We start from the raw sequence: 24,221 nt of genomic DNA, 5'->3' as shown, positions 1-24,221 counted from the left end.
TGTAATTGAGCTTCACACAATCAAAGATTTCTCATTGCGGAAAAATGATCCTAGGTGACTATTTCGAGATTAATCGGCGCCAGAGATAAATTCCAGCGCACTAGTAGATCCGATCGCGCAATTGTGTACGTCAAATGCACTCTCCGCCGAGAAACTTCCACGACAGTGTATCGATTATATTGCCCTCGACGTTGTCTCGGTTACTGCGCTCGCAATGCAAACGCCTTCGGCGTTATTAACGCCGTCGCAGCTTCGGCCCTCATGCTCTCGCAACTCGCAACAACCCCTTTCCATTTAAGATTCTCATTCCGGGCACGATAACGCTCAGGTAACCGAGACGATGAGGACGACGGCGCGGCGACGCGATGACGACGGCACCCTCGTCGCAAGGAACGTCGTGAGGTCTTGGTTTAATTATCTTTGCCTCCATGGGTCGGCGAGGCGCCGACTTACCGGTCTGCGGTACCCTACCCTACCCTACCTACCTACCTTGCGACGACGTGACATCGTTCCTAATTCTCAGCCCCCGCCGATTACATTATTAATACCAACGCCAGAGCAAGCCGACGCGCGCGACGCCAGCGCAGCGTCGTCGCGTCGAAGCGACAAGTTTTTGCCCAACATTGCCGGAGGTGGGCATACATATGGATTATGCGAGCTAGAAAGGACGCGCCTGAGACAGACTCGGGAATCAGCCGTGTTATATTAGCGATCCCGCCGATCCTGCCGATCGGCGATCGTGCGAACGGACGTTTCCATTGATTTCCCTGCGCCTCAAGAATTCAAGATACGATTTCAGATCGATATTCATATAACTGTCCCATATATATCGCGTTGTACTGGATATCGGTATACGCTTCATTATTATCTTTCGATTATATTAATGAATACTCAAAGATTTATAACTTTTTGAATATTCAGGAATAATCATTGAATATCAATGCATATGTACACGCGCATTAGTTTGCGTAATCCTATTTACTAGCATAATCGTGATAGTAAACGAAAAGCTAGAGTCTCGGTTTGCACAAATGAAAATATAATATAACAGTAGAATGTAGTTTAAAAAATTGAGAAGAGAATACAATTTGTGATCCAGATAACAAAATTAACCGGGGAGTAGTCCACATTTTATTTTATGTAAACGATTACCTGGGATGTTTTCACACCTCAATTAAATTACTACTACTAACAAACATATTATTGTATATTGGTTGCTTTCCGATTTATTGGCATTTGAGAACATTATATAGGTATGGATTTATTATTCATTTATTTCACTCGCAATTCTTTAAAAAAGGTATTGTATAAAAACAACAAAATCAATAAGTATAGAAACTCTTTTACACAAAGTAGAAATTAAAATGTAGGCAAAAAGGCTCACACGCAGTTGGTCAATGCGTTCTTTGCAACCGACCAAAATAGACGAAATGAGAATTTTCTTTATTTAATTCCACATTGTAATAAAATTTCAAGATGTATTTTATTATACTGACGCGATTACGTTGTCACATTTGGTTCATTATTACTTGCGTAATTCTACGTTAAAGGCTCGTAAAATAGTTATTGAAAAAGAAAGAAAATATATTCAAAAAGAAAAAAACTGTATTCATTTTACAACAATTGACATTTTATTGCCGCTGCAGAGATCTCGAAACACCTTAAGTGCAGACTATTTTAAGCACTCTTCAATATTTCAACATCTGTTTAAACATTAACGACCTCTTTCATACAGATTATTCAAAATGTACGTTTATTTCTTTCTTCGAAACGTTTCGCCTCGTTCTAGCGAGCTGAATTGTTTTCTATAAGCGGTAATAAACTGAGCATTCGAAGTAACCACCAAGCGTAACGCCGCACACGCTCAACTGATCTGATTTCCACAATTTCCGCAGTAGCCTGGCGGATTGTCATGCGAAACGCGAATGAAGCCGTAATTTAACACGCGCACTCGACGAGGAAAGCACGGGCCATCAGCACGAGCGACGCGACGCGCGACGGATAGAGCGAGCTGACAGCGCGCGAGGGACGGCGAGCGGGAAAGCGGTAGAGCGGAAAATAATGCAGCGTGCGGAATTACAAATTACACGCTACTGGAACGGTGGGTGGGTCCTACCCTCGCGCGGCGTGGCAGAAAGGTTGTGTTCGTTCCGTTGATTACACAAACAACATTCGTCGCAACATACGTGGCTGGTAGACAGAGAAAGAGAGTGTGTGTGAGAGAGGGGAGAGAGAGAGACAAAGACGTGGCGATATAGGAGCCGCGAGTATCAAACGCGGTTGTTACAAAGCTCACTATTAATCTTTATTACAAACAATGCTCTGTGTTAATTTCGTGTAATTTCCCGCCCGTCATGCTCTAAACGTGCTCGCGCGTACACTCAAAGTGTCGCGGGCATATTGCTTTAGCATGTGGCTGCAAGGATGCGCAGTCTTTAATCGTGTGCTTTAAAGGGCGAAACGTAAAAAGCGGTGGTGCTTCCAGACAGATACGAGTATATGAGATCATCAATTTGATCTGTACCTTTACAATTGGCGCAAGCAATTTCGCTGGATAAGATAAATGATAATTGTTGAACGATGTTTTTGAGAGTTTAGCGCGAATGTGAATAGGTAAAGCCCATGAAAATAAGTTTTTTAATATCATCCCCCTTTGGTCCAATCAACGCATGTAATCGCTCAAGTGTGCGCAAAGCATTGCAATCCGTTCTAAAACACGCGAGTTTTTTCATTTCAACACATATCCTTTTCGTATCCGCGTCTTAATTATCGCAAATCAGGATATTTTACATAGCCGGCATTTTTACTGAACAATTACTGAAAATCCGGATATACTTTCGAGGAGATTTCCCTCTTTTCTCCCCCGAACGAGACGCGATCGGCGCGGCGGCGGCGCGGGCGGCGCTGAAAAGCAGGGTGCACGGTGTGTTTTACGTAAGTGGCGCGTGAGATTGCGTGCGAATTGTGCGCGGGTAACGCGTGCCGTAGCCGTAAACAATGATACCATGCAAATATTATACGAAACGAGACCCGTGGCAGCGTCACGGATTTATTGGAAAACTCGATACTCTCGCCAAGTCCCGAGTCTCTCGAGAATACGCGACATGTACATACACGTACATAAAACAAGATAATTCCAGATCTCCGCGGATTTCATACCAAGCACGCTTTTGCCCCTCATAAACAAACTGCGGAAAAAGCTATGGGAGAAACGAGATGCAGCGCTGTGCGCCTTAACGCGAACTCTATATACAGAGCACTTGATACTTTCTAGGTTGAAGCTTGCATAACAGAAATCCATACAAATCTAAACCGCATATAGTAGTGAAAGGGTATTAACACTGTAATACCATGTAGCGCATTTTGGCTGCTCTTTTATTGTTACACTAAATTATTTCTCTTACGTATGACATTGTTATCAATAACATGGAGCAAGTTTACTGTTATTTCGAAAAGCTTTCAAAAAGCTTTTAAACCTCATTACTATCCCACAAAAGCAATGTTCTACAGTTTAGATCCATGTATTGTATCCACCAGTATTTTAGTGAACGTATCATTATATTATTGACCAATATTTACATTTCGACAATATTAATCAAACGCGTACCCCCCGTTTATAATAATCGCAAAGCTAACTAATGCGACTGTTAATTGATTAAGTTTATCACAATGAGAATTTCCTCCAAAGACGCACTGAACGCAGCGGGGAACAACGTATTATAAAGGGGGGATTAATGAGCATAGAGAAGATCTCTTAGATCATTACCCTTTACGAAGTTTGGGATGGTAAACCCCAGCGAGAGATTGTTAACGTAGTATTCCGCCGATCATATAACAAGGAAGTTGGTTCAACTTGCGGGCGCGATTAGAGTACAATGAAATGAAACATAATCATGATGATGAAATATAAGATTAAAGTATAAGAAATTAGTAATAAATATACAATCCTACTTATAACGAACATTGATATTTTGGTCCCTTGCTTCAAAAATGGCACAACTAAGAAAATGTGATTTTTGTCCTATCACGAATGAATTAAGTAGAGGAAAGTCGCCGATACTGACATAGGTCTCCTAAAGTGACACCCCCTAACTATTGCACTTTATTAAGAAAATCATGATCTGTTTAGCTAATTAAAGAAGTACAAACTCATATAATTCATATATTTGTGGCTTATTTTAAAAAAATGTATCGCTCGCATTCGAGAAGAATAAAAACACACACGATCACATTTATTATTGTATTTAATTTGATATTTCTTACTGATACATCGTTCATTCGCTGAAATCATATTTTGACGCTTAGTTTTGGCAATAGTAACGCGAATTATGTCTCGCAAAATATTTATTATCTATATGAAGAAGTGTATCTATTAGCTCATGTAGATAATAATAATAATAGTTTGCGAACGTGCGAATGTAAAACCACGTGACACGTGATAGCCAGTAAAAATAAAAATGTAAAAGAAGTGCATCATGCAAGGATATTTTGTTATGTTTTTACGCGAAATCGTATTGTAAACGATATATTAAAAAAATTCAAATACAATAGAACTAGCCAAATACAATAAAAAAGAAGCGAAATCAAAATATTATTTCAAGTATATGTATTTAGAAAAATAAATATAATTTTACGCAAACTTATTTTTTAAATGATATATATTTTAAAAACGCTATAAAAAATCAAATACAATGCCGTAAAAAGAGAAGTGAAAACAAAATGTTTTGATATTCCTTATTGTTACATTCAATTGCGGAAATTACAATACATTTTGATATTTAGCTCTGGCAATAGTAACGCGAATTGTATCTCGTGAAAGAGTTATTTCTACAGAATGAAACGCACCCATTAGCTCGTATGGATAATTCGCAAACGTGCGAATATAACCACGTGATACGCGCTAGTAAGAGTAATGAAGGTCGGGCAAGGGATCTTATCTGTCGATAAGAAGCAGCTCGCCCGCGTCATCCCGTATATATCTCTTTTTTGGTAATCCCTGAAGATCGTCGCTTAGCGGTCGAATGAGGGCTTTGGCGTTCCCAGACGGCCCGTTGCCCCTAATAGTCTGTATTAAACATCCTACCAACGAGCATCAGCGATATACGACAACCCGTAAACGCGACCCACTATTTCAATTCCCATTCGATTTAAATAGATAATTTTTTACGTCTATAGATTAACTTTTCTTTTTTTCTAACTAATTGTACTGGCTTAAAAGTTTTCCAATAAACACTTTCGTAAAATTCATAAAAATAATTGTCGTTAAAAAGGTTGATGGTTAACCATCTACGACGATTAACGATCGGCGATGTATCCCCAGAGTTTGCGAACCACTGCTCCACAAACACCTGGTATGTCGCCTGTAATGTTCTTCCCGACTGCAGTCTCACTTGGACGACACCGGGAGTCCCGGGTTATAACGTGGCCCGGGAACGTTTTTTGCGCGGACACGTCCCGGCACTGGCATCGATTTCGCATCTACCGGGTGTCTCGGCCATGAAAGGACTCGGTGCGGGAGGGAGGAGGGCGCGGGGGCAGAAAAGGACCTCCATTATCGGGCGTCCCACTTTTGTCCCACGGTTTTGCCACTGCACCAGTGCAGTGCCGTGTGGAGAGTGCCATGAGTAGCGACTCCTAATGCCATGAAATCACCACGTAACGCCGTATAACGTTCTACGTGCTATTTTCTACCTTTACTCCTAGTCGTTTTCTAATCCAAGGAATTCCAAGAGCGCTTGTTCCCCGTTGTACTTCCACCGTGGCATGAACGGCACTCTAATTTTACCGCAAACATTCCGCTCTCCCCGCCTCTCCCGTCCGGGGAAGCATCTTAAAAATCTCTGGATGGGCAGAGCTTTCCAGGAGTTCTTCCCGTGTGCCACGGGAAATTATTAGATGGCCCGTGCATGCGCGATATATAATCGAGAGGCTGTATACATTTATCTCTCTCCCACCCCGCTTGGCTGCCGACTAGTAGAAGCACTGAAAAGGTGTAGGAGTAAAGGTTTAATACCTGCAGCCGCTCTTAGAAAAACTCCATTTTTCGAGCGTCAAGCACACAGTGCGCTCTACACGAGGGGGACTTAAACTCTGTTAAATCTGGTCGAATCATTAATTTTGAGACAAATTATTTCACTATTATACTACATTACCATCTTATATAAGTACGAGAGTTTGTGCGGGATTTAGCATGACGGAGATAAATTATTAGTATTCTTGCATATTCAATTAGGATGGCTTACGTTATTATTAATCATGACGATGTGTCGTCGTCTAACAAACATTTTAATTACCGTTGTTAAATGTTGTACGATAATTAATCGAGCAATACCTTTTATGTGTCATCGATAAAATGTCTTTTTCTTTTTTTATTCATCGCATCCTATCGTTCCGTATCGCTTTAATATTTATTTTTACAACGTGCATAATAATTTCACAAATAACAGTCGGGCCGATGTTATTGCATTATTAGCAATTTACCAGGGCGACATTGTCGCCGCACAGTTTGAGTTTTCCTCTGCCGAATTTCACGTTCGGCAGTTCGGCAGTAATTAACCGAGGGAATGAAATCGCGCTGCGCGCGTTGTGCGTTTATCGGATTTTAACAATAACTCGGACGTTTCGCGTCGACATAAAAACGGGACAAAAACTGCACGACCGTGGAAAAGATGCCGTTTGTTCGAAACAAAACGACATTATCCGCAATCGTCAGTGTACAATCGATTGCGTTACGAAACTCATGTAAAACAAATCATTCACCGTTGTAGACGATATCGTATTCAGACACAATGCATTTCCATAGCGCGCCGTCGTAATTTTCGGATGCTCCGCTTCGCAACTTGTCCCGATTCAACGAGATTAATTTGATTACGACAACGACGGACATCGCCAACAACAGAATCGGCTAGTACAACGAGGCCGCAGGTTGCATTTCTCTTCTCTATTTATGGATATCGATCCGGACATTTCACTTTCGATATAGCCGTTTGTAGAATTTTACAATTAAAAATCAGTGGCTGTATCGATGCATTCCCGACCGTGCGTCAGCAAATTATTATTTTATAATATTGACTTTATTCGGTATTATCTTAAAAGTGGAACACGTCATATACCCTGTGATTGTTTAACCAATTATGCCATTAAATCAAATTTTTCAAAGAGATAACGATGATGAACAGCGACCGAGAAAATTAATTTTAGTTAATAATCAGGTTATTTATAAAAGTATAGATAATAAGTTTTTATAAAGGTCTAGATTATAAATATCTAGTGCCATTAAAAGTGTGAAATGCATAAAAATGTTGTGTTGCATGAATTAATCCTCTGTCCGCAATCACATTTTTATTCCCTCCGTCTACAATCTGGGTCTTTTTTGTGAAGCGCAAGCTTTTTTGCCGTTCTACTAGACTTCGAAAAAAGTTAAGGGTTATATTTTAACATTTCTATTACAACATCAAATAGTTTTTTAATTCACATGTTAAAACCTTTATTTAACAAAAATTGAAATTTGAGCAAAAATCAGGGAGAAATCTGAGAGGAATACGCTTGTGCCAAAAAAAAAAAAAAGGCCTAGATGCAAACAGAGGGTGATTAAAAGTCTATTTCCACGAACGTAAAATTTACGTATCAAAAGCAACACCGTATCACTCAATATCGATAGAATTCTAGAGTTCATTCAGAGTAAATTATTTACAAAAATTTTAAATCCGCTTATATATAAGCGTGATAATCGATTCGCTTCAACTTCCCTAGAAAACTAGAAATACGACTCGGCGTCGATTGCGGCAGCGTCGCTGTTGGCGAAGAGAATAGCGTCGTATAAACCGTCAGGAAACATGGTTTTGAGCTCTTACGGGTACGCTATCCAGCATCCGGGCGAAGTTTACCCCCCCCCCCTCTCTATCTCTCTCTTTCTCTTTCACCGTTTCTCGACACCGAGCTATATATACACACGCCGAAGATAATCCACTGCTAAGCTCGCTCGATTCGCAAAGACTGCGCGCCGTTTGTTTCGGGATTTGCCATTCCGCTTGACTCCCTTCGAGCTCCCTTGCCACCGCTCCTCGACACGTCGCTTCCGTCCTATCCGCGAATTCCCTATCTCTTTCCGACTATCGCGACTACCGCGATAGCTCGACGAGGCAGCCAGTTTCTGGAGAGAACTACGTCAGGGAGTTCGCGAGACTTTGGCAGCGTGGCGAAGAGACAAAGGGAAACGGAGGGAAATCCGGGAGGGGAAATGACGGAAAAGCGGCGGAAGAGCGGGCGAGGAGAGGGAAAGAGGGAAGACTGACGTTTCTCTACCGGCTGAACATTGTTGTCTCGCGCAAAGGGTCCCTCTGCCACGAGGCGATAAGAAAGAATCCGCTGTTTATCTGCACTAGTTGCCGCTGGCACTACAGCCGCCATCATAGTGAGAAACGTGGTTCATCGTGGATAGGAACGAAGATTGCGCAGTGTAAAACGCGAGGGAGAAAGCGAGAACGTCGCGACGAGTGATTAGCATGTGCTCTTTTGGATAGAGTGAGCACCGCTGTGAAGATAAATACTGTCTCGAGGAAACGCTGAATGTATCTCTTTGAATTAATTTCAAAGCACAGACTTCCGCCCTGCTCCTTCCTAGTTTTTAATCGAAGGACCGGCGCAAGAACTTTTATTCAGAACATCCAACCTTAATTTTAATAATAGATTCTTTGAGCAATTTGGAGTTAGTTTTTGCTTAACTATAAACTTAGGCAGCGCGAGCTGAGCTTCTTCTTGCTATCGAATAACGAATCCATATTGCCTCTTTAAATTCAGCCGGAGCGTACTTTTTCAAGAGTTTAATTTGAGATCTAATAACCGTATACTGTCATTTACAAATCCATATATTTCACTCTTTTTTAATTGTTATACATGTATATATATATATATATATGTATATATGTATAATATATTAGAATGAGTCGAAAAAAGTGATAATCGGAATCTAATAGTGCGCAACAGTTAGTATTTTATGCCAAGAAGAAATATGCAAGACCTCTATGTGTGTGTGGTCGGATTATATCTTTCGTTCTGCCAAGAGTGTCAAATTTTCAAATTTAATTAAAAAATTATGAAATGTTAATTTCCGAATCGACGATCCAACCGAATTCACTATTAGATTGCCCCTCACGAAGATTTGCCGACACATAGACGAGGGTCCGAATCTGAATTTCCTATATCCCCTCAGTCACGTTTGTTCTCTTATTCACCAAAATCCCTCTCAGTATTATCTTACAGCCAATTAGGGAACACGTTGATTCAAAACTGCGAATCCAATATCCAAAATGGCGAATTAAAATAGTGTTTATGCTCACCCTTGAAACTAAACGTGACGAATAATAATAAACACAGAAGCAAAAGGATATCGCTGATTCAGAAATCAATATTTCATAATTTTTAAGTTAAATTTGAAAACACTGACACTCTGGGCAAAACAGAAGATATAATCCGACCGAGGTTTTGCACATTTCTTCTTGGCATAAAATACTAACTATTGCCCACTATTAGATTCCAATTAACACGACTTGACTTTTTTCGGCTCACGCTAAAATATATACATATATGATCGAGGCTAGTGCCTAATAATATTTATATGCAAATTTTAAATATAGCTTCCCGTTACAATTGCACGCCGATTACTGTCACGCTTAAAATACAATTAGAAAAATATTAAATAGTAATTGAAATAGTAATATTTAAAAATTGATTTAATCGTCAATTTAATAATAATGCTGATAAACATCTTAAAACACTGCAAAGGGCTTATTAATAGTATTAGAAACACAAAGAAGGTTATCATTGTATACAGAGTTGAGTTGGGAAATAACGCGTTACTTGTAGTGCAAAGTTACCCATTCGTTATTGAAAAAGGTAATTGTATGTATCGATGTTATAAGTAACGCGTAAAAATTTTTTTTCAGTAACATATAGGTAACAACGTTATATTTCCTGGTAAATATTTAGACTTTCCACGCGAAGCGACTTAATTATTAACAAATAAAATTCCTACTTCTTGCGAAAAGTCGAACGCTTCCAAATATTTACTTATTTCCTTATTTGTGGCGTTAATGATAACGCAACGACTTTTTTGAATAACGATAATCAATATGATCGTTACTTTGTACAATACAATGTATATGGAACGTGCATGACAAGTGAATTTCAAAAGAAAACCTGTGTTATGTTTGACCATGTTGCGATTAACCATCATAAAACCACTAAAAAACTCGTGTGGAACTGGTCAATTAATAACAATTGGATGCTATTCTAAAAAAGAGGTCATCAAAATTTGATTTAAAAAATAACGGAAACAACCCGTTTTTTACATTTTTTGAGTAACGCGGTAATGATAACAAGTTAACTTTTTAAAATCAGTAACGAGTAACAATAAGTAATCTCTATATATCCCAACTCTGATTGTATATTATCTGGGATTACATACATTACAACATATACATATACATATGCATGGAAACAAACATCGTCCGTAGATATTTGAATAGGAAATATTTACGATTAAATTAAAATTAGCTGTATCATTAATCCCTCCATTTTAATGTTCATGTCGGTTTAGAAAGGCAGCTGCTAACGAGAGCGTCGCGCGTAAAATAGATTTCTCTGCATTATACGTATTTATCGTGCAAAATACTCGCAATGCACAAATCGTCGTGCGCGTTATCGCGAGCCATAGAGCTACGCCAGAAATCCGTTTCATCTCGCGTCACTTTTTGCGACGATGCGCGGCGGACGATTCGGCAAACGAGCATAAAAATGGCCGTGCGTGCCACTCGTTGATCCGCTCCAATTCGCGGACGAGCGCTGATGCCGCGAAAAAAACGGAGTAAAAAAAGCTAGATGCTGATACCACCTGGCGTCGAATCATCGCTGCGATTATTATCGGTAGCCTCGCGCAGAATCACGCCAAATATCGCGTTCATTTGCAAATCACCTCAACGATACGATATTTTTCATCGGACTTTTTCTCTACAACCGGATATTTCGATCGAGCCACATTGGAGCCGCGTCGCGTAAGCTTCTTATGAATATAGAACGTGACGTGGAATTATGCGGAATGATGGAAAATATGTATTTGAGGATAAAGACGGGATCATAACTGAAACATATATAATATATACTCCGTATTTTTGCCGGGTATAAAGTGAACCCGAAAATATTAATTTTTACCTAGGCGCATTAATCATTATTAGAATTTCAAGTATGAGAACCAGTGATAATTAATATTCGTATTAGTTGCATCAAAGAACATTTTCTACGACTGCGCACGAAAAGAACGATTTTACTGAAGCGTTCTAAAATTTAACTAGATCTAAAAATATAATTTTGTTTCAACTATCGAAATAAATCATGAATGACATTCAAATCGATTGCCGGAATGTTAAAACTTTTTGCAACATTACTATCAGCGTTTGAGCATTCTACATAATTATTTTGATGATTCAACAAAATTATTTTCAAAGAGCTGTGTCTAGTAAAATTTTCCACACACACACACACACACACACAAAACTGACAAAACCGTTCTTTCCACGTGACATAATATAGATATATACTGCTAGTCTTTCTCATCCCCCTGCACGCGTACAATTTTATTACTAGTGGAAGACTGTAAAGTTAATTAATGGCACATAAATCGATAGACAAGAATCGACTCGGATAACTTTCGAACAACTTCTCAAGCGTTGCATTCCGGATGAGTAAAACTTGCCCAATTATGTCTATCGGAAAGGAGGTTTTTTAAAGAGGTTAATTTCCGGCGATTGCGGTCAGTGCGAGTTACAACTCGTCTGCGTATCTCGTATGACGCGAAAGTATTATGACTGTGCAAACACGCTCGGCAATTACAACTGCGTAATTCCGTACGAACAATTAAACGTACTTTTGCACGGTCGATGCCACGTCGCGTAGCGAGTATATACCGCGTATACAGCGCTTGTTCGCTAGCGGGCTAATTCGAGGTGCATCGACGGCGCGGCGCGGCGTACACGACGTGCATACACGCACCGTGTAACAATAATCGCGTAGTTAGAATTTTGCACTCGCGCGAGCGGCGTGCCGCCGCGGTTTACCTGACTTCGGGATGCAGGTAATGAGCCGATTAAACGTACAAGTGCACACCCCTCCGCAAACATTTCCTCCCTTTTCATCCTCACACTCACTCCTCTCCTGTCTATCTCTCTCTCTCTCTCTCTCTCCCTCTCCTCTGGATTCTCCGCGCCTTTGTAACAGATTATAGCGCATTTCGCGTAGCACTGGAATACAACGAACTCTGCTCCCCCCCCCCCCTTCAGTATAGAAACGCATGGGGCTTTAATAATAATCGTTATAGTCGTTTGCCGTGTTCTCTGTAAAAGCTGTGTGTTATTCATACTTTGTTTTCTATCGATAAAAAAGAAAGAGACAAACAGTCGTATTACGTTCCAAGGATTCTTTTGATATAATCAATCGATGCAGCGTCGTGCTTTACAATTTGAATTGAACGCTTGCAATATCTCTGTCTCTTAAGAGAAAAATCTCAATTTTTCGCAAATTGCTTCTGTTATTGTAGAGATATTATTAATCGTAGAAACAGAATAAATAATGTTCACGCCATTGACAGCTTTTTTATTACTTTCAAGAATTATTAATATCATGTCGGCTTAATTTTGTCGATTATTACTAAGAATTGTTAATAAGATACTAATTTATCTGTATATTCATGTATTATTCTCTATATTGTTGTTAGAAGCAACGAAAAGTAACGAGAATAATCTTTTTAAAAAATCCTGTTTTCCTCAAGTAACGTTTTCAGGATATTCAGGCTTCTTTTTAATGTATATAAATGTAGTATATACTGCGCATGCCACTCACTCGTGAAACTCGACAATACACACGAGGAAGCTCGCTAAAACCCGAGCTTCCAAATGCTCCCCCACTTTACCCTCGCGATGCACGAGAAGGCTTGACACATATTCGTCTCAAACGAAACAAATTTTACATCTTGGGATATTCTTTCGCGCGTTACCTCCGGATGGAGGAGTACACGGAAAGTATAATTTGCTCAATCTGAAGTATCTAAAAATTTAGTCAAGTACAGATTTGATAATAATTTTACTGGAGCGTTAAAATAATTGTGTAGGACATTCAAGCTGATTGCTAAAATGCCAAGTCATTTTTTTTTCAGATACGTATCCAGTTAAATTTTTAGATACTTTAGCAAAATGATTCTTTTGATGTAATTGAAAATCATAAAATATAATATTCATGTAATATGTAGTAAAAGAAAAAGTCGACGGCAACTATATTTTCTGCTTAGAGATGTACATATTTTCATTCCTATATACGTTAATTTTAGCGAGAATGATAATCACAGTACGATAAATTTTATGTAATTAAGGAGGCATTCTATTTCTATTGTTTCGAGCTCATTGTGCTCCATCTGCTTTCTTTCCTTCTATTTGGCCTTTATGTCACTAATAAAAATCACCAATTAATTCTCGCGCGTGTACATGCTCGCTCGCCTCAACTTCTCGCTCGCTCGCTGTCCGGTATATATTCGCCCCATCGCATCCGTGCGACGATATTTACTGCATCGTGTCGCCATTACAGTGCACCCTTATTCACCAACGGCTGGACGTCGCGCGTTCTCTCCGCCCTCGCTTGCGCGAGACTAGTGATATACTACCCCCTTTAACTATACCTCGAACGGGGTACGCGTTGGTACCATCGCTCTCGTTTTTAACCGTTTTCCGATCTTTACAGCGGCGTGGTGTCAGTCGCGCATTGTATCTCGTTTCTGCGGTAAAGTCCTATCAAGACCAAGAGAACCTAGCCGTAAATTATATCTCCCCTTTCTCTATCTTCCCCGCCCCCGCCCCCAGTTGCAGTCTTTCTGGCGCGATAAAGCGCATCGATCGTATGCCATCCGGCGGTCCCGCAGGATAAATGCTCGACGCAGCCGGGCATCCCCGAAATTTCCCGTACCCTGGTGCACGCACACACGCACGCACGCACGTACGTACAGAGAGACAGACGTACGCGCGTGTTCGCACGTCCACGTCACGTGTGCAGAAATATCCCGGCGTTGGAGCGAAATTGCAAGAATTTCCACTGCGGATCGTCCGAATGCGGACGGGGTGCAACGTTCGTACGCGACGCGGTGCCCCGATAAAACACGGTACAGGTACACACTCCGCTCCCCGGCGACGACGATCTCTTTGTTCGATCCCTCCTGCCATTCGTCTGATTCGGCATTGGGGAAGGACATGCGCTTGCCCGCTCGTCATTTTTATCCCGGCAACTGGCCGTGCGGTTCCGTGACTGACGCGGCTTCTGGATTTATAATGTTCCATCCTCTTTCCGCGCTATCTATCCATCCTGGGGATTCCATCGGATCGATACGTATTCGTAAATCTCGAATCCATCGTTCTTTCGATTATATAGTTTTTCAATATTATTGCAAACAATACTTGAATTGTAGGATAGGAAAATCGACGGGAAAGCAAATGCAAAAATTGTGCCATTCGTAATCCCGCGCTTCAAGGAAAATGACAGAAATGTGATGTGATGTCAAAGTGAAGTATCGACATTCAAGAACAATAGCACCATTTTTCATCGATCTATCTTTATTATCTTCTTCCTGTCTCAATTGTCAGTTTTGCGAGAAAAGTCCTTGGAAATTGTAACATTTTCCACTGTATGTTCTATCCGTTTAGAGTCTACCTGGCCAACGGTTTAATTCCACCTCTAATCCAAACCCCCTCTCGAGCGTCTATCGCAGCCCGTTCGTCACGAATCTGTCCTGGGAGAAGCGTAGTCAGTCGCGCAGCTGACAGCGCGAACGAGGGAAATTTCCACGTGCGAAAGGTTTGTTCCGTTTAAATTAAAATGCGTGCGAGTCCGAAGGATAGAGCGCGTTAGAATTGTTGGCGGACATTTCCATCGACTTTCTCTCGAAATGAAAACTGTACTCGCGAACGAGCGAGTACGCTTACGCGTAAAACGCGCTTAAAAGTCGACCGCCTCTTCCGGTGCAATTTATTGAGAAATACAATTTGGAATATATCAGGTATCGATATAGATTCATCGACGTTGAAGATACGAGAGATACGCGAAGGTGTAAAGAAAGGAATTTGAATAAAATAGAAACAAAATAAATTTAGAGAAAGCTTTTATTTTGATTCGTTGCGAATCAATCGTGCCGGCAACGCGAGAGCTGGCTTTAATAAAATCTCCCCCGCGCCGCTGGACCCATTTCAATCATATTAACCCGTTTTACGTTCGGCTGTTTTACGTGACAATAATCATAAATTATTGTCTCACTAACCGCATTTGTTTTGTAAATTATATCTGGGGGATAGATTTATTGCGTAAAACGAATATGGTAGTTTCGATGGAATATAAATTTTTTCTGATGCGCTTGGTGTCTGAATTGTGTTTGGCGCGATTGCGTATTCTGGCTGCGAAATACGTAATAAATATACAAAATTGATGTACAGATTAATAGATGTCTGTCAAATTCTTCATACGCAAATAATGCCAAATTTCTTATTGCCGATAGCAATTAATCGGAAATAATTAATATTAACTTGGAGCACTTGTAATTATTCCATCAGAAATACATATAAAGTAAAAGATATACGTAATAATAAAAGAAGTAAAACAGACACTATACCGTAGGTTATCTATACCGAGAATAAATAGAGTCTGTTCTTTCGAGCAAAACTTTTCGCACCATGTAGTTTCTCTTTTTTTTTAACGCAGAAAAGAAAGGAGGAAAAATAAATCGTACAAGAAAAATCTTTTCAGCTGAAAAGAACAGACTTGTAGTATTGGCAACTATATAGGTGACAACTATGCAAGTTTTATGTGTAGAATTAATATACACACACACATAATTTATTATAAATATAAAATAGTTTATTCAACTATATATGTACATTAATTCTACATATAAAATATTGTGTAATTAGATATTAACGGAGCAATGGACAAAGGAAAATTCCAATCCCTTGAATTAAATAATATTTTGTTATTTTTAACTTCCATGTATGTCAAATGTAAATTAAACAATTTTGATGGTTGAATTGCTTAATGTGAAATAACGTATGCACACTAAAAAACATTTTGTATTTGTGTTAGAAACAGTCAGTATCTTGTTAAAATTTTGCATCGAATTTTTAGTATATCCAAGTGTTAATTTAGTATAATATGATTGTATTATCATATAATTTTAACATTTTGTGTGTGTATTAGATTGATATTCAACATTTCTTAGTGTTAAAATAGCACAATTTATGAGTAGGTAAATAAATAATTTTTAAAATTCTAAGATAAATGAATATTTTCTGATACATATATGTATATATGTAGAAAAATTAGACTTTATCAATTAAGGCCAAAGAGGAAGATTTATAATAAAGTTTGAGAAATAAAAAGCGAAGAAACGCGAAATTTCTAGTATATATACATAATAACGTTAATAAAAATTCGGCAAATGTGTCCATCGCGCGGATCAATCATTTGACGTTTGCGTTGATCGATCACTTGGCTTTGCTAGTTTCCATAATGAAGATGCTCAGCGTAGTCTCGCACGTTTCTCCCAAGGTTGGTACAATTTTTCTTTTATCACCGTACCCATGTTCCGGAGCGCGTCCATTATTTACGCACGCTCTGAGAAACCGTGCATCGTAGTAAGTCCGAATGCACCGCACCGACTGAAATAGTAATGCCGCGTTTTACATTTCATGCGACCGAAGGCACGCCTCCACGCCGAATACCGCGGTATTATTCACCGACGGAAACGGAACAAGCTAAGCCTCGACCGCCAACTTTTCTTATTCCAAACTCGTTCCAAATGCAACTGCATCTACGTGCAAACATACATGTGCGAGATTAGCTAGCTAACGCGAGAAAACAGGCGGAGGAAGATGTTTCTCCTATTCTGGAATTTACACCCCTTAAAAGAAATGTGTATATAAGAGATAAATTACGAAATATAAATAAGAAAAAAGGTATGTATAAATATAAAAATGAGTTGAATATGTGTAATTGAATGTAAATGCAAATTACAAGTAAAACAATTTATTTTTTTTAAGACAATAAATGATAGAAATTTAAAATAGAATAATATAATACAATTAATTTTTAAAAGTTCTCTGTCTTAAATGTAAATAAGATATAATAAGTAATGACTAGTTTTGTAATAAGTAGTTTTGAAATATAGGATCGTTATGTCTAGATAAAATACGAGATAACGGAAAATTGCTACCTAATATTTCCATCAAAAGCAAGTTATGGAGATGCGAAGGTTTGCAATGCATAACGGTAGTGTATTCCAAATTTCCGCATCTGCATACCGAAATATGTCTTTGAAAGTCTCTAATTTGCATCTCAGTAGTAAAAGATTCCTTTTGCTCGTAAACTATGTAACAAAATTTTCTAGCAATGCGTACATACTTGATGAAAATCAGGTATACCCGAAAAGGCAATTAAAAAATGAAAACCGTATGGAGAATGTGTTAAATAAATGTTCTATATATATATACACATATCACAAATGATAAACAGCAGAGATGTACATACTATATGTAGATTTGCGCATGTTGCATATATTAACCAAGATATTTTCCTTTGGCGATTTGTTAGAGCGACAAGATGCCAGAGTATGCCATCCAACTTGATCGCATTTCGGCTTTTCTTCCTCCGCCTTGGCTCTATCTGTTCCCGGTCTGTCTTCTTTTCCCTCGTTTACTTCCGGCTCGGTCCCTGGCGCCGTTAGTAAAAAACTAGCCGAATAAATATGTCCCGTATTCTTTGCACGGGCATTGTGGTCGAGGCGTCGCGGTAAAATACGAGGCCTTTATTATCCTATGAGTCTCAGGCGCGGCGGCGCGACCGGAATAAACTCACGAGTACGGTAAACTCCGCGCAAGACCTACGGTCAGAATAAAATAGCCGGAATCTTCCAGAAGACGCTTTTCTCGCGCATGTCCGTGTCGGGCTTTTTTATTTTTCAAACAACGAAATGTAATGTCCAATACTTAGAGTCTCTCTAAAGTATTGGACAAAGTGAAAATTCAAACAAGTACATTGTTAACTGTATGTTATAAATGAGGAAATACAAGATTAATGTATATGTATATGAGCATGTCATTTTATAGTAAAGTTGTGTGAGAGCATTTGATGTTGAAATTAATGTCCATTTCAAACCAAGTCAATTGATATATCAATTTCAAAATTAAATGTTCCCACACAACTGGAAAAAGACTGGTAATAATAATCAAATCTAGATGATAGTTACTAAAGCTTTGGTGAAATAATTTCAATTAAACGTTCAATAAAATGTTCGGTTAATATAACTAAAATCATAACTAAACGTTTACTTAACTTTTTTAATTATTATCAAATGGTTGCTGAATGTTATTATAATTGGTATAATATTTATTTAATATTGCGCACCAATGCACGATACAAAATACGTCTGCTAACTATTATCAGATTTTATAAAATCGGTTCAAATAATCATTGCAGTGAAACAACTGATGGCGAAATCGATTAAATATTATTAATAATCGATCAAATCGAATAAACCATCAAGTCGTAAAAGAGCAAAAGTGAACCAAGAACTGTAGGCCGCCGCCACCATGATTGGCGAGCGGGTATTTTGCTGGGTCACGCCAAAGCCAAAGGGATGAGAAAAGTGGTATAAGTGAGGAAGAGAGGAAGAGAAGGAGAGAGAGAGAGAGAGAGAGAGAATAGCTGGGAAAAAGGAGGATGAGGATGGAGGAGAGTCCGCTCTCGTTAATAACCGGACTCGACTTGATTATGGTCGCCACCAGCGGCGCGGCCGCTTTAGCCTCTGCGCGGCGGTCGCATCGAACGAGGTAGCCGCTAATGGGCCGGATATGGATGAAAAATTATCTCGGCTTAATGCGCGCGCGAACGTGAACGCGAGCCGGAGCCGGGGCCGTTTTTCGTTATTACGCGAGCTCTGCCGCTTTAAGGCGAGCTCCGCCGGCGAATCTACCAACGGCAACGCGATAGATACCCACCCGCGCCCTTTACTTCGGGCTTCTCTTCCTTCCTCTCTTTCTACATATTTATCCGTCTCTCCGACTATCCAAATTCGTTCCATAATTAAGCGCTTGATTATCGGACTAATCGTACTGGGCGTTTCCAACGGAACGGTCGGCACAGTTGATTTCCGATGCCCGGACCGGAATAATTTAATTTATGGCGAGCACTCTTCCCCGCTCACCGCTCTCACCACGTGCCGTCCCCCGCCGAAATGTTTATAACGCCGACGCTAGTTCGTGCGATAACGTAAACAGAATGATTGATTAACCGCACCGAATCAGTGGTCGCGCGCGCGCGCGCGCGCGTGGATGCTCCTTACGCGAAGAGAGCGCGACGGTCACGCGATATACTTAGACATTATCGCGCTACCAAACTCATTCTATCGTTTTAGACAGGCGTCTCATTTTCATTTAATTTCTATGTAAATTACGTTATAGACTTTTATGTACATCTAAATTACTTCGTATAAAATTAATGGAAAAAAGTGATTACAAAACGGATATGGGAGCACTCAACTACTTTTACTTGCGTCGTATATACCAAATATCTCGCATTTCCATGTACATATGATTCATTTGATGTAATCAGGAGACAATTTTCTCAAAATCGAACGAGTGTGAGTATATGGCTAATAAATAAATAAAAAATAGATGAAATTTTTTCTAATAGACAAAATTTACGAGGAAAAGATAATTTTGCTTTTTTAAACCAACCGATCCGAGCACATTCGAAATTAAAACTTAAACTAATATTCCAACGAAATTGGAGAAAAATCACGAACGTGTCGTGTTAATTGGTTACGAAGAATAAATGTTCCCGCGAGCCTATGGAGACTCTTTGCAAACTATCGAACTCGGGAGAGGTGTTTCGGACCGGCACTCACACGATCCCGCGGGAGACACGTGCAGCGAGCAAGATTACACCTGGTAACGCGACTAATCCTTTATAGCTAGTTACACCCAGAAACTTCCGCGCGAGAGTCGCAAAAGTTTTGCGGTAGCAAATAATTCGGCGATAGGTAACTTTTGCAAGTGCTGTACGTGTCGGGCGAACGCTTTTAACGGCACAGAGTTAGCGACGGAGAGAGAGAGCGCGCTCATTGCACCCCACCTGAGAAATAAACGTGATTATTTGCGCAGCGCTTCCGATAACCGTGATCGAGCGAATCGTTCGGGTGCGCGACGGAAGTGATCGGCGGAAGCACAGTCGGGTTTTTCAAACACCAGTCGTGTAAATAACGTCGACTTGTTTTCAATTCATCGAATGGTTCTCGCATGCAACGTATATTGCCTTCTAATAACAGCAGGGGTCGCCAATTACGAGCTATCGAAGTGCAAAGTAAATATAAATGGAAAATTGAAATAAAGTTGCACGTGTACGTGAAAGAAAATATGATTATAAAATATTTATACAATCCAACTGAATTGTTAATATAAATATGTGATATGTAACAAAAAAGAAAATCGTATTAAACCTATGTAAAATAAAAGATAAAATAAGAATTAATCAAATTTCAAACGAATCATCCCAAGTAGATGAAATAGAACGCAAATCATCATGACATCAAAATGGCTCCAAAATGATGTTAAAAATCACTTTTCAATCAGTAACGATCAGTTTCACTTAACGTCACTTTGATATTATCATGATTTGTTGTTCCGCTTGGGAGAACAACAGGTCACGGTAACATCCAAATGACGTTGAAACGAATTATGATTGATCAAAAAATGATTTTTAATCATCATTTTGGAGCCATTTTGACGCGTCGAACGTCATCATGACTATTTGTTCTACTTGTTGAGATTTCCCTGTCATGTCTTTCTCTACTATTAAAATCGTATTAAAGTCGCGAAAGCACAAGGTATTTATAACATTTTAGGATAATGATTGTTTGGAGTGCTGTTCAGCGCACAGAGTATAATTATCTCTTCCCGGTGCAATCTGATCTCCCGTCTTACGGTATCTTGACGCGAGCCTCCGGACGTCAGCCTTCGGAGTGTGGGACGCGGCGCGGCGCGATCGAGTTTGGGCCACGATGTCCGGGAGATTACGGGATACTCAATTAGGGGATTCAGTGTCATAGAATTCGAGAGCCTCGGATCAAGAGCTCTTATCGTGCGAGTAACTTTGGATATACCCGCCAATTCCACTCCGAGTATTTCAGAGTGCCGCTATCCACAAGATATGGCTCGCAAACGATTTCGAAAAATGTCGAAAGTCGAATCGTTGTCGTTGACGACATCGACAAGAAAATCGGCCTCTGCTTCAGGAGCAATCAACTGCTAATGCGTGCGTTAAACCTTTTTGTAATTTCATCATATGCAGTACGTTTGTTTGATTATTATTTGAGTATAAAACCATAATGATTATTTTACCCAATAAGTTTGCTTTTTATTTAGCAGAAAGTGATTAAATAAATGCAGTGAGAGAAAAGGTAACATTTTTCACCATCTAAAGATTAATTAATTCTTACTCCCGTGTGTGAAATGGAAAGCTTTTACAAAATTAAATTCTTTCAATGCAACAGTACTTTATACATATATACATGCGAATAGCAGTTATTTTTCCGATAATTTAAACAATTATCGTTTCGATGTGAAATTAATTATTTTTAAAATTTGTTCTTTCGCAATGCTTTAGCGTGCAGAATGCTCTGCAACATTTGTTTTAATTCGACACGCATATAGCGATCTTTGAATCACCTATGCTGCCTATGCAAGCGATAAAATGAGCTTGCGCCGTAATGCTTGATATTGGGGAAAACTGCGAAACATCTGTTGAAGAAGCGTATGACGCTAGCAAGAGATTAAACCGTCAGAATGGCGATCGCGAGAATTTCGAGCCGATTTGGCGAGAGAGAGAGAGAGAGAGAGAGAGAGTGCTGTGCAAATCCTGACGCAGTCTTATCGATCCGAGAGGAGAAGCGAAATAACGAACGAACGATACGGTGCACAGTTTGTTGCGATTACTCCGGCTCGTGGCTATTTGTTTTCCATAGCGGTGCGGTAGCACCGGAATATCGGAGCCGGTGGCAGCGCAGAAACAATTTCGCGCGGCGCAGGAGTGACGGCTGAAATATCGCGAGGAATGTCATCTATCGTATATCACCCGGGGTATGAGTAATATTCACGTAAAACTCAAGTCCTTACGAGCGACATTCATCGCCCTTCGAAAACGTGCCGACAAGAATTTTTCCTCCTTTCCAGATGACGGATGACGCGGCTCGTCGGCATAATTAACGATATTCGATCAAGCAAACCTAGCTCGAACCTGTGTCAACTTTTAAAGGGCCGCCGAGTTGTGTTATACATACATATTTGCCGAAAAATTTTTATCCAAGACAGAATTTCTAGCTTAATTTGTTGCCTCGAAATTACCACTTCAGATTGCAAATGTTAGCTCGAAAGTTATTATATATATGGATAAATGATGATTTTGCGTCTGTCTTGATAGATACTTTCTTTTAGAGGAGACGGGAGAGAGAGAAAATCGGTGAATTCTAATTAATTTTAATGAACGTCTACGATCAGAAATGCCTTACAAGCAGCATAAAGTTTTCCGATCCTTTAGGGATTAAGTGAAGTCGAACGACAGGTAGTGTTATGTGCAAATGAATTGAATTCACTTGTGCTTTAAGTCACATTTGTCCAACATGAGACGATAAGCCTCGATAAGCTATCAACAACTCCGAGTATCGCGTTCTGACCAGGTTTCCCTCAAGTCAAATCAAAGCTCTCCCCCGCTATCACTACGTGACGGCGAATTATCGTTCTCGAGTATCGCTCTCGAAACTTTCGCGGCACCGTGTTCTAATCCGACGAATCTCGTCACGCGACCTCACCAAGTATGTCACCAGCTGCTTTTCGACCCAGTCTTAAAGCAACTCCTGTCAGGAAAAGCCCGGGGATCGAGACTTGCTGAAAGCTTTGAAACTTTGGATCCGGTAATCAAGACTATTAGAAATGCGATATAATTTCGGTGAGTGCAATTTTCGATGCAAAATACTGCAACATTATTGCCGAGTATATACGCAAGAAGAAACGAATCTCATCGCACAAGTCCCCCTTAACAACGCTACTATCGTTGTAACAGCGTATAGTAGAAGGTGTGTTGAGGGCATTTGAATGCCGGCCGGCGAAAAAGAGAAGGAAGATAGGAATCCTCACTCACCGGTCATCGTAGACGAAACCCGCTTGCAGGGTGTTGCAGTAGAGTGCCGTCGCGACGAGGGCGCAGGCTACGGCGAGGATATCCATGTCACATCGTGCTGTCGAGAAGGTTGGCGGCGACAGCGACGTCGACGGCGGCGGCCTCTTAACTTGTTGCACGTCCACGGGCCTTCCTCCTGCACCACTACTGCTACCACCACCAGCAGCAGCAGCAGCAGCAGCAGCAGCACCAGCACCACCGCCACCTCCACCTCCTCCCCTACGCCTCCGCCTGACGCGGCCGGTTCTTCGCGCGGCGACGGCCGAGACGTCCGCCGGACGATCGAACGACCGCCGATCTGACGTCGCCTGCCTGGCTGACGGGTCCCGCGCGGGATGAATGTCGGTGACGCGTCCCCGAATACGATCCAGCAACGAAGCGGCTCCCGGTGACGCGGACGGACCCGGGTTCTCGATCTCTTCAGGCGCGACCGCGAAATTCGACCGCCTCTTCACTTCGAGGTCTCACATCGGCGGTCGTTCGCGAATGCGCCGTTGCAAATTCAGAGGGCCAAGTGTCACCAAGTCAAAGACCGCTTGACTTGATCCCGAGACGAGAGAGGACAATCGACAGTCGATTACTCGCGAGTAATTATTGTTCCAGGAGGAGTCGTTGGTCGCAGTCGGCGCGCTTTCTTTCCGCCGACGGCGACGTCGCGGAGTCTGGTTCTAATCATTCACGGACGCACGTTTATACTCGGTTACTCCGCTCCGAGAAGAATCGTGCTCGGAAGGAAGACTTGGAGGTGAAGGAAAAAGTAGTTGTTGGAAAAGGAAGCGGCGTTGTCGATTCGACGCTGCTGCGTTCGTCCTCTCTTCCTTATCGGTCAAGGGACAAGAAATTGGTGTTCCCGCGAGTGGCCTACGAGGATTCAGTGGCGATCGAGCAAGTTCGAGAAGAATACAACCGTTTGG

The 24,221-nt window shown here is 40.6% G+C and overlaps 1 protein-coding gene across 3 annotated transcripts in view; it reads right to left on the bottom strand.

Annotated features, from left to right (window-relative positions):
* The window catches only part of Tmtc2 (Transmembrane O-mannosyltransferase targeting cadherins 2), a 286,435-nt gene extending 262,580 nt beyond the window's left edge, over window positions 1-23,855 (bottom strand). For all 3 annotated transcript variants that reach the window (XM_018506510.1, XM_018506512.1, XM_018506511.1), the window contains exon 1: window positions 23,269-23,855. In XM_018506510.1, coding sequence (XP_018362012.1) covers window positions 23,269-23,354 — 86 coding nt within the window. In that variant the 5' untranslated portion in view covers window positions 23,355-23,855. The remainder of the gene's footprint in view (window positions 1-23,268) is intronic.
* Between the last annotated feature and the right edge of the window lie 366 nt (window positions 23,856-24,221).

This window comes from Trachymyrmex cornetzi, unplaced genomic scaffold (assembly GCF_001594075.2).
Source record: "Trachymyrmex cornetzi isolate Tcor2-1 unplaced genomic scaffold, Tcor1.1 scaffold225, whole genome shotgun sequence".
Lineage (NCBI taxonomy): Eukaryota > Metazoa > Arthropoda > Insecta > Hymenoptera > Formicidae > Trachymyrmex > Trachymyrmex cornetzi.
This window is presented reverse-complemented; position numbering and strand designations above follow the sequence as displayed.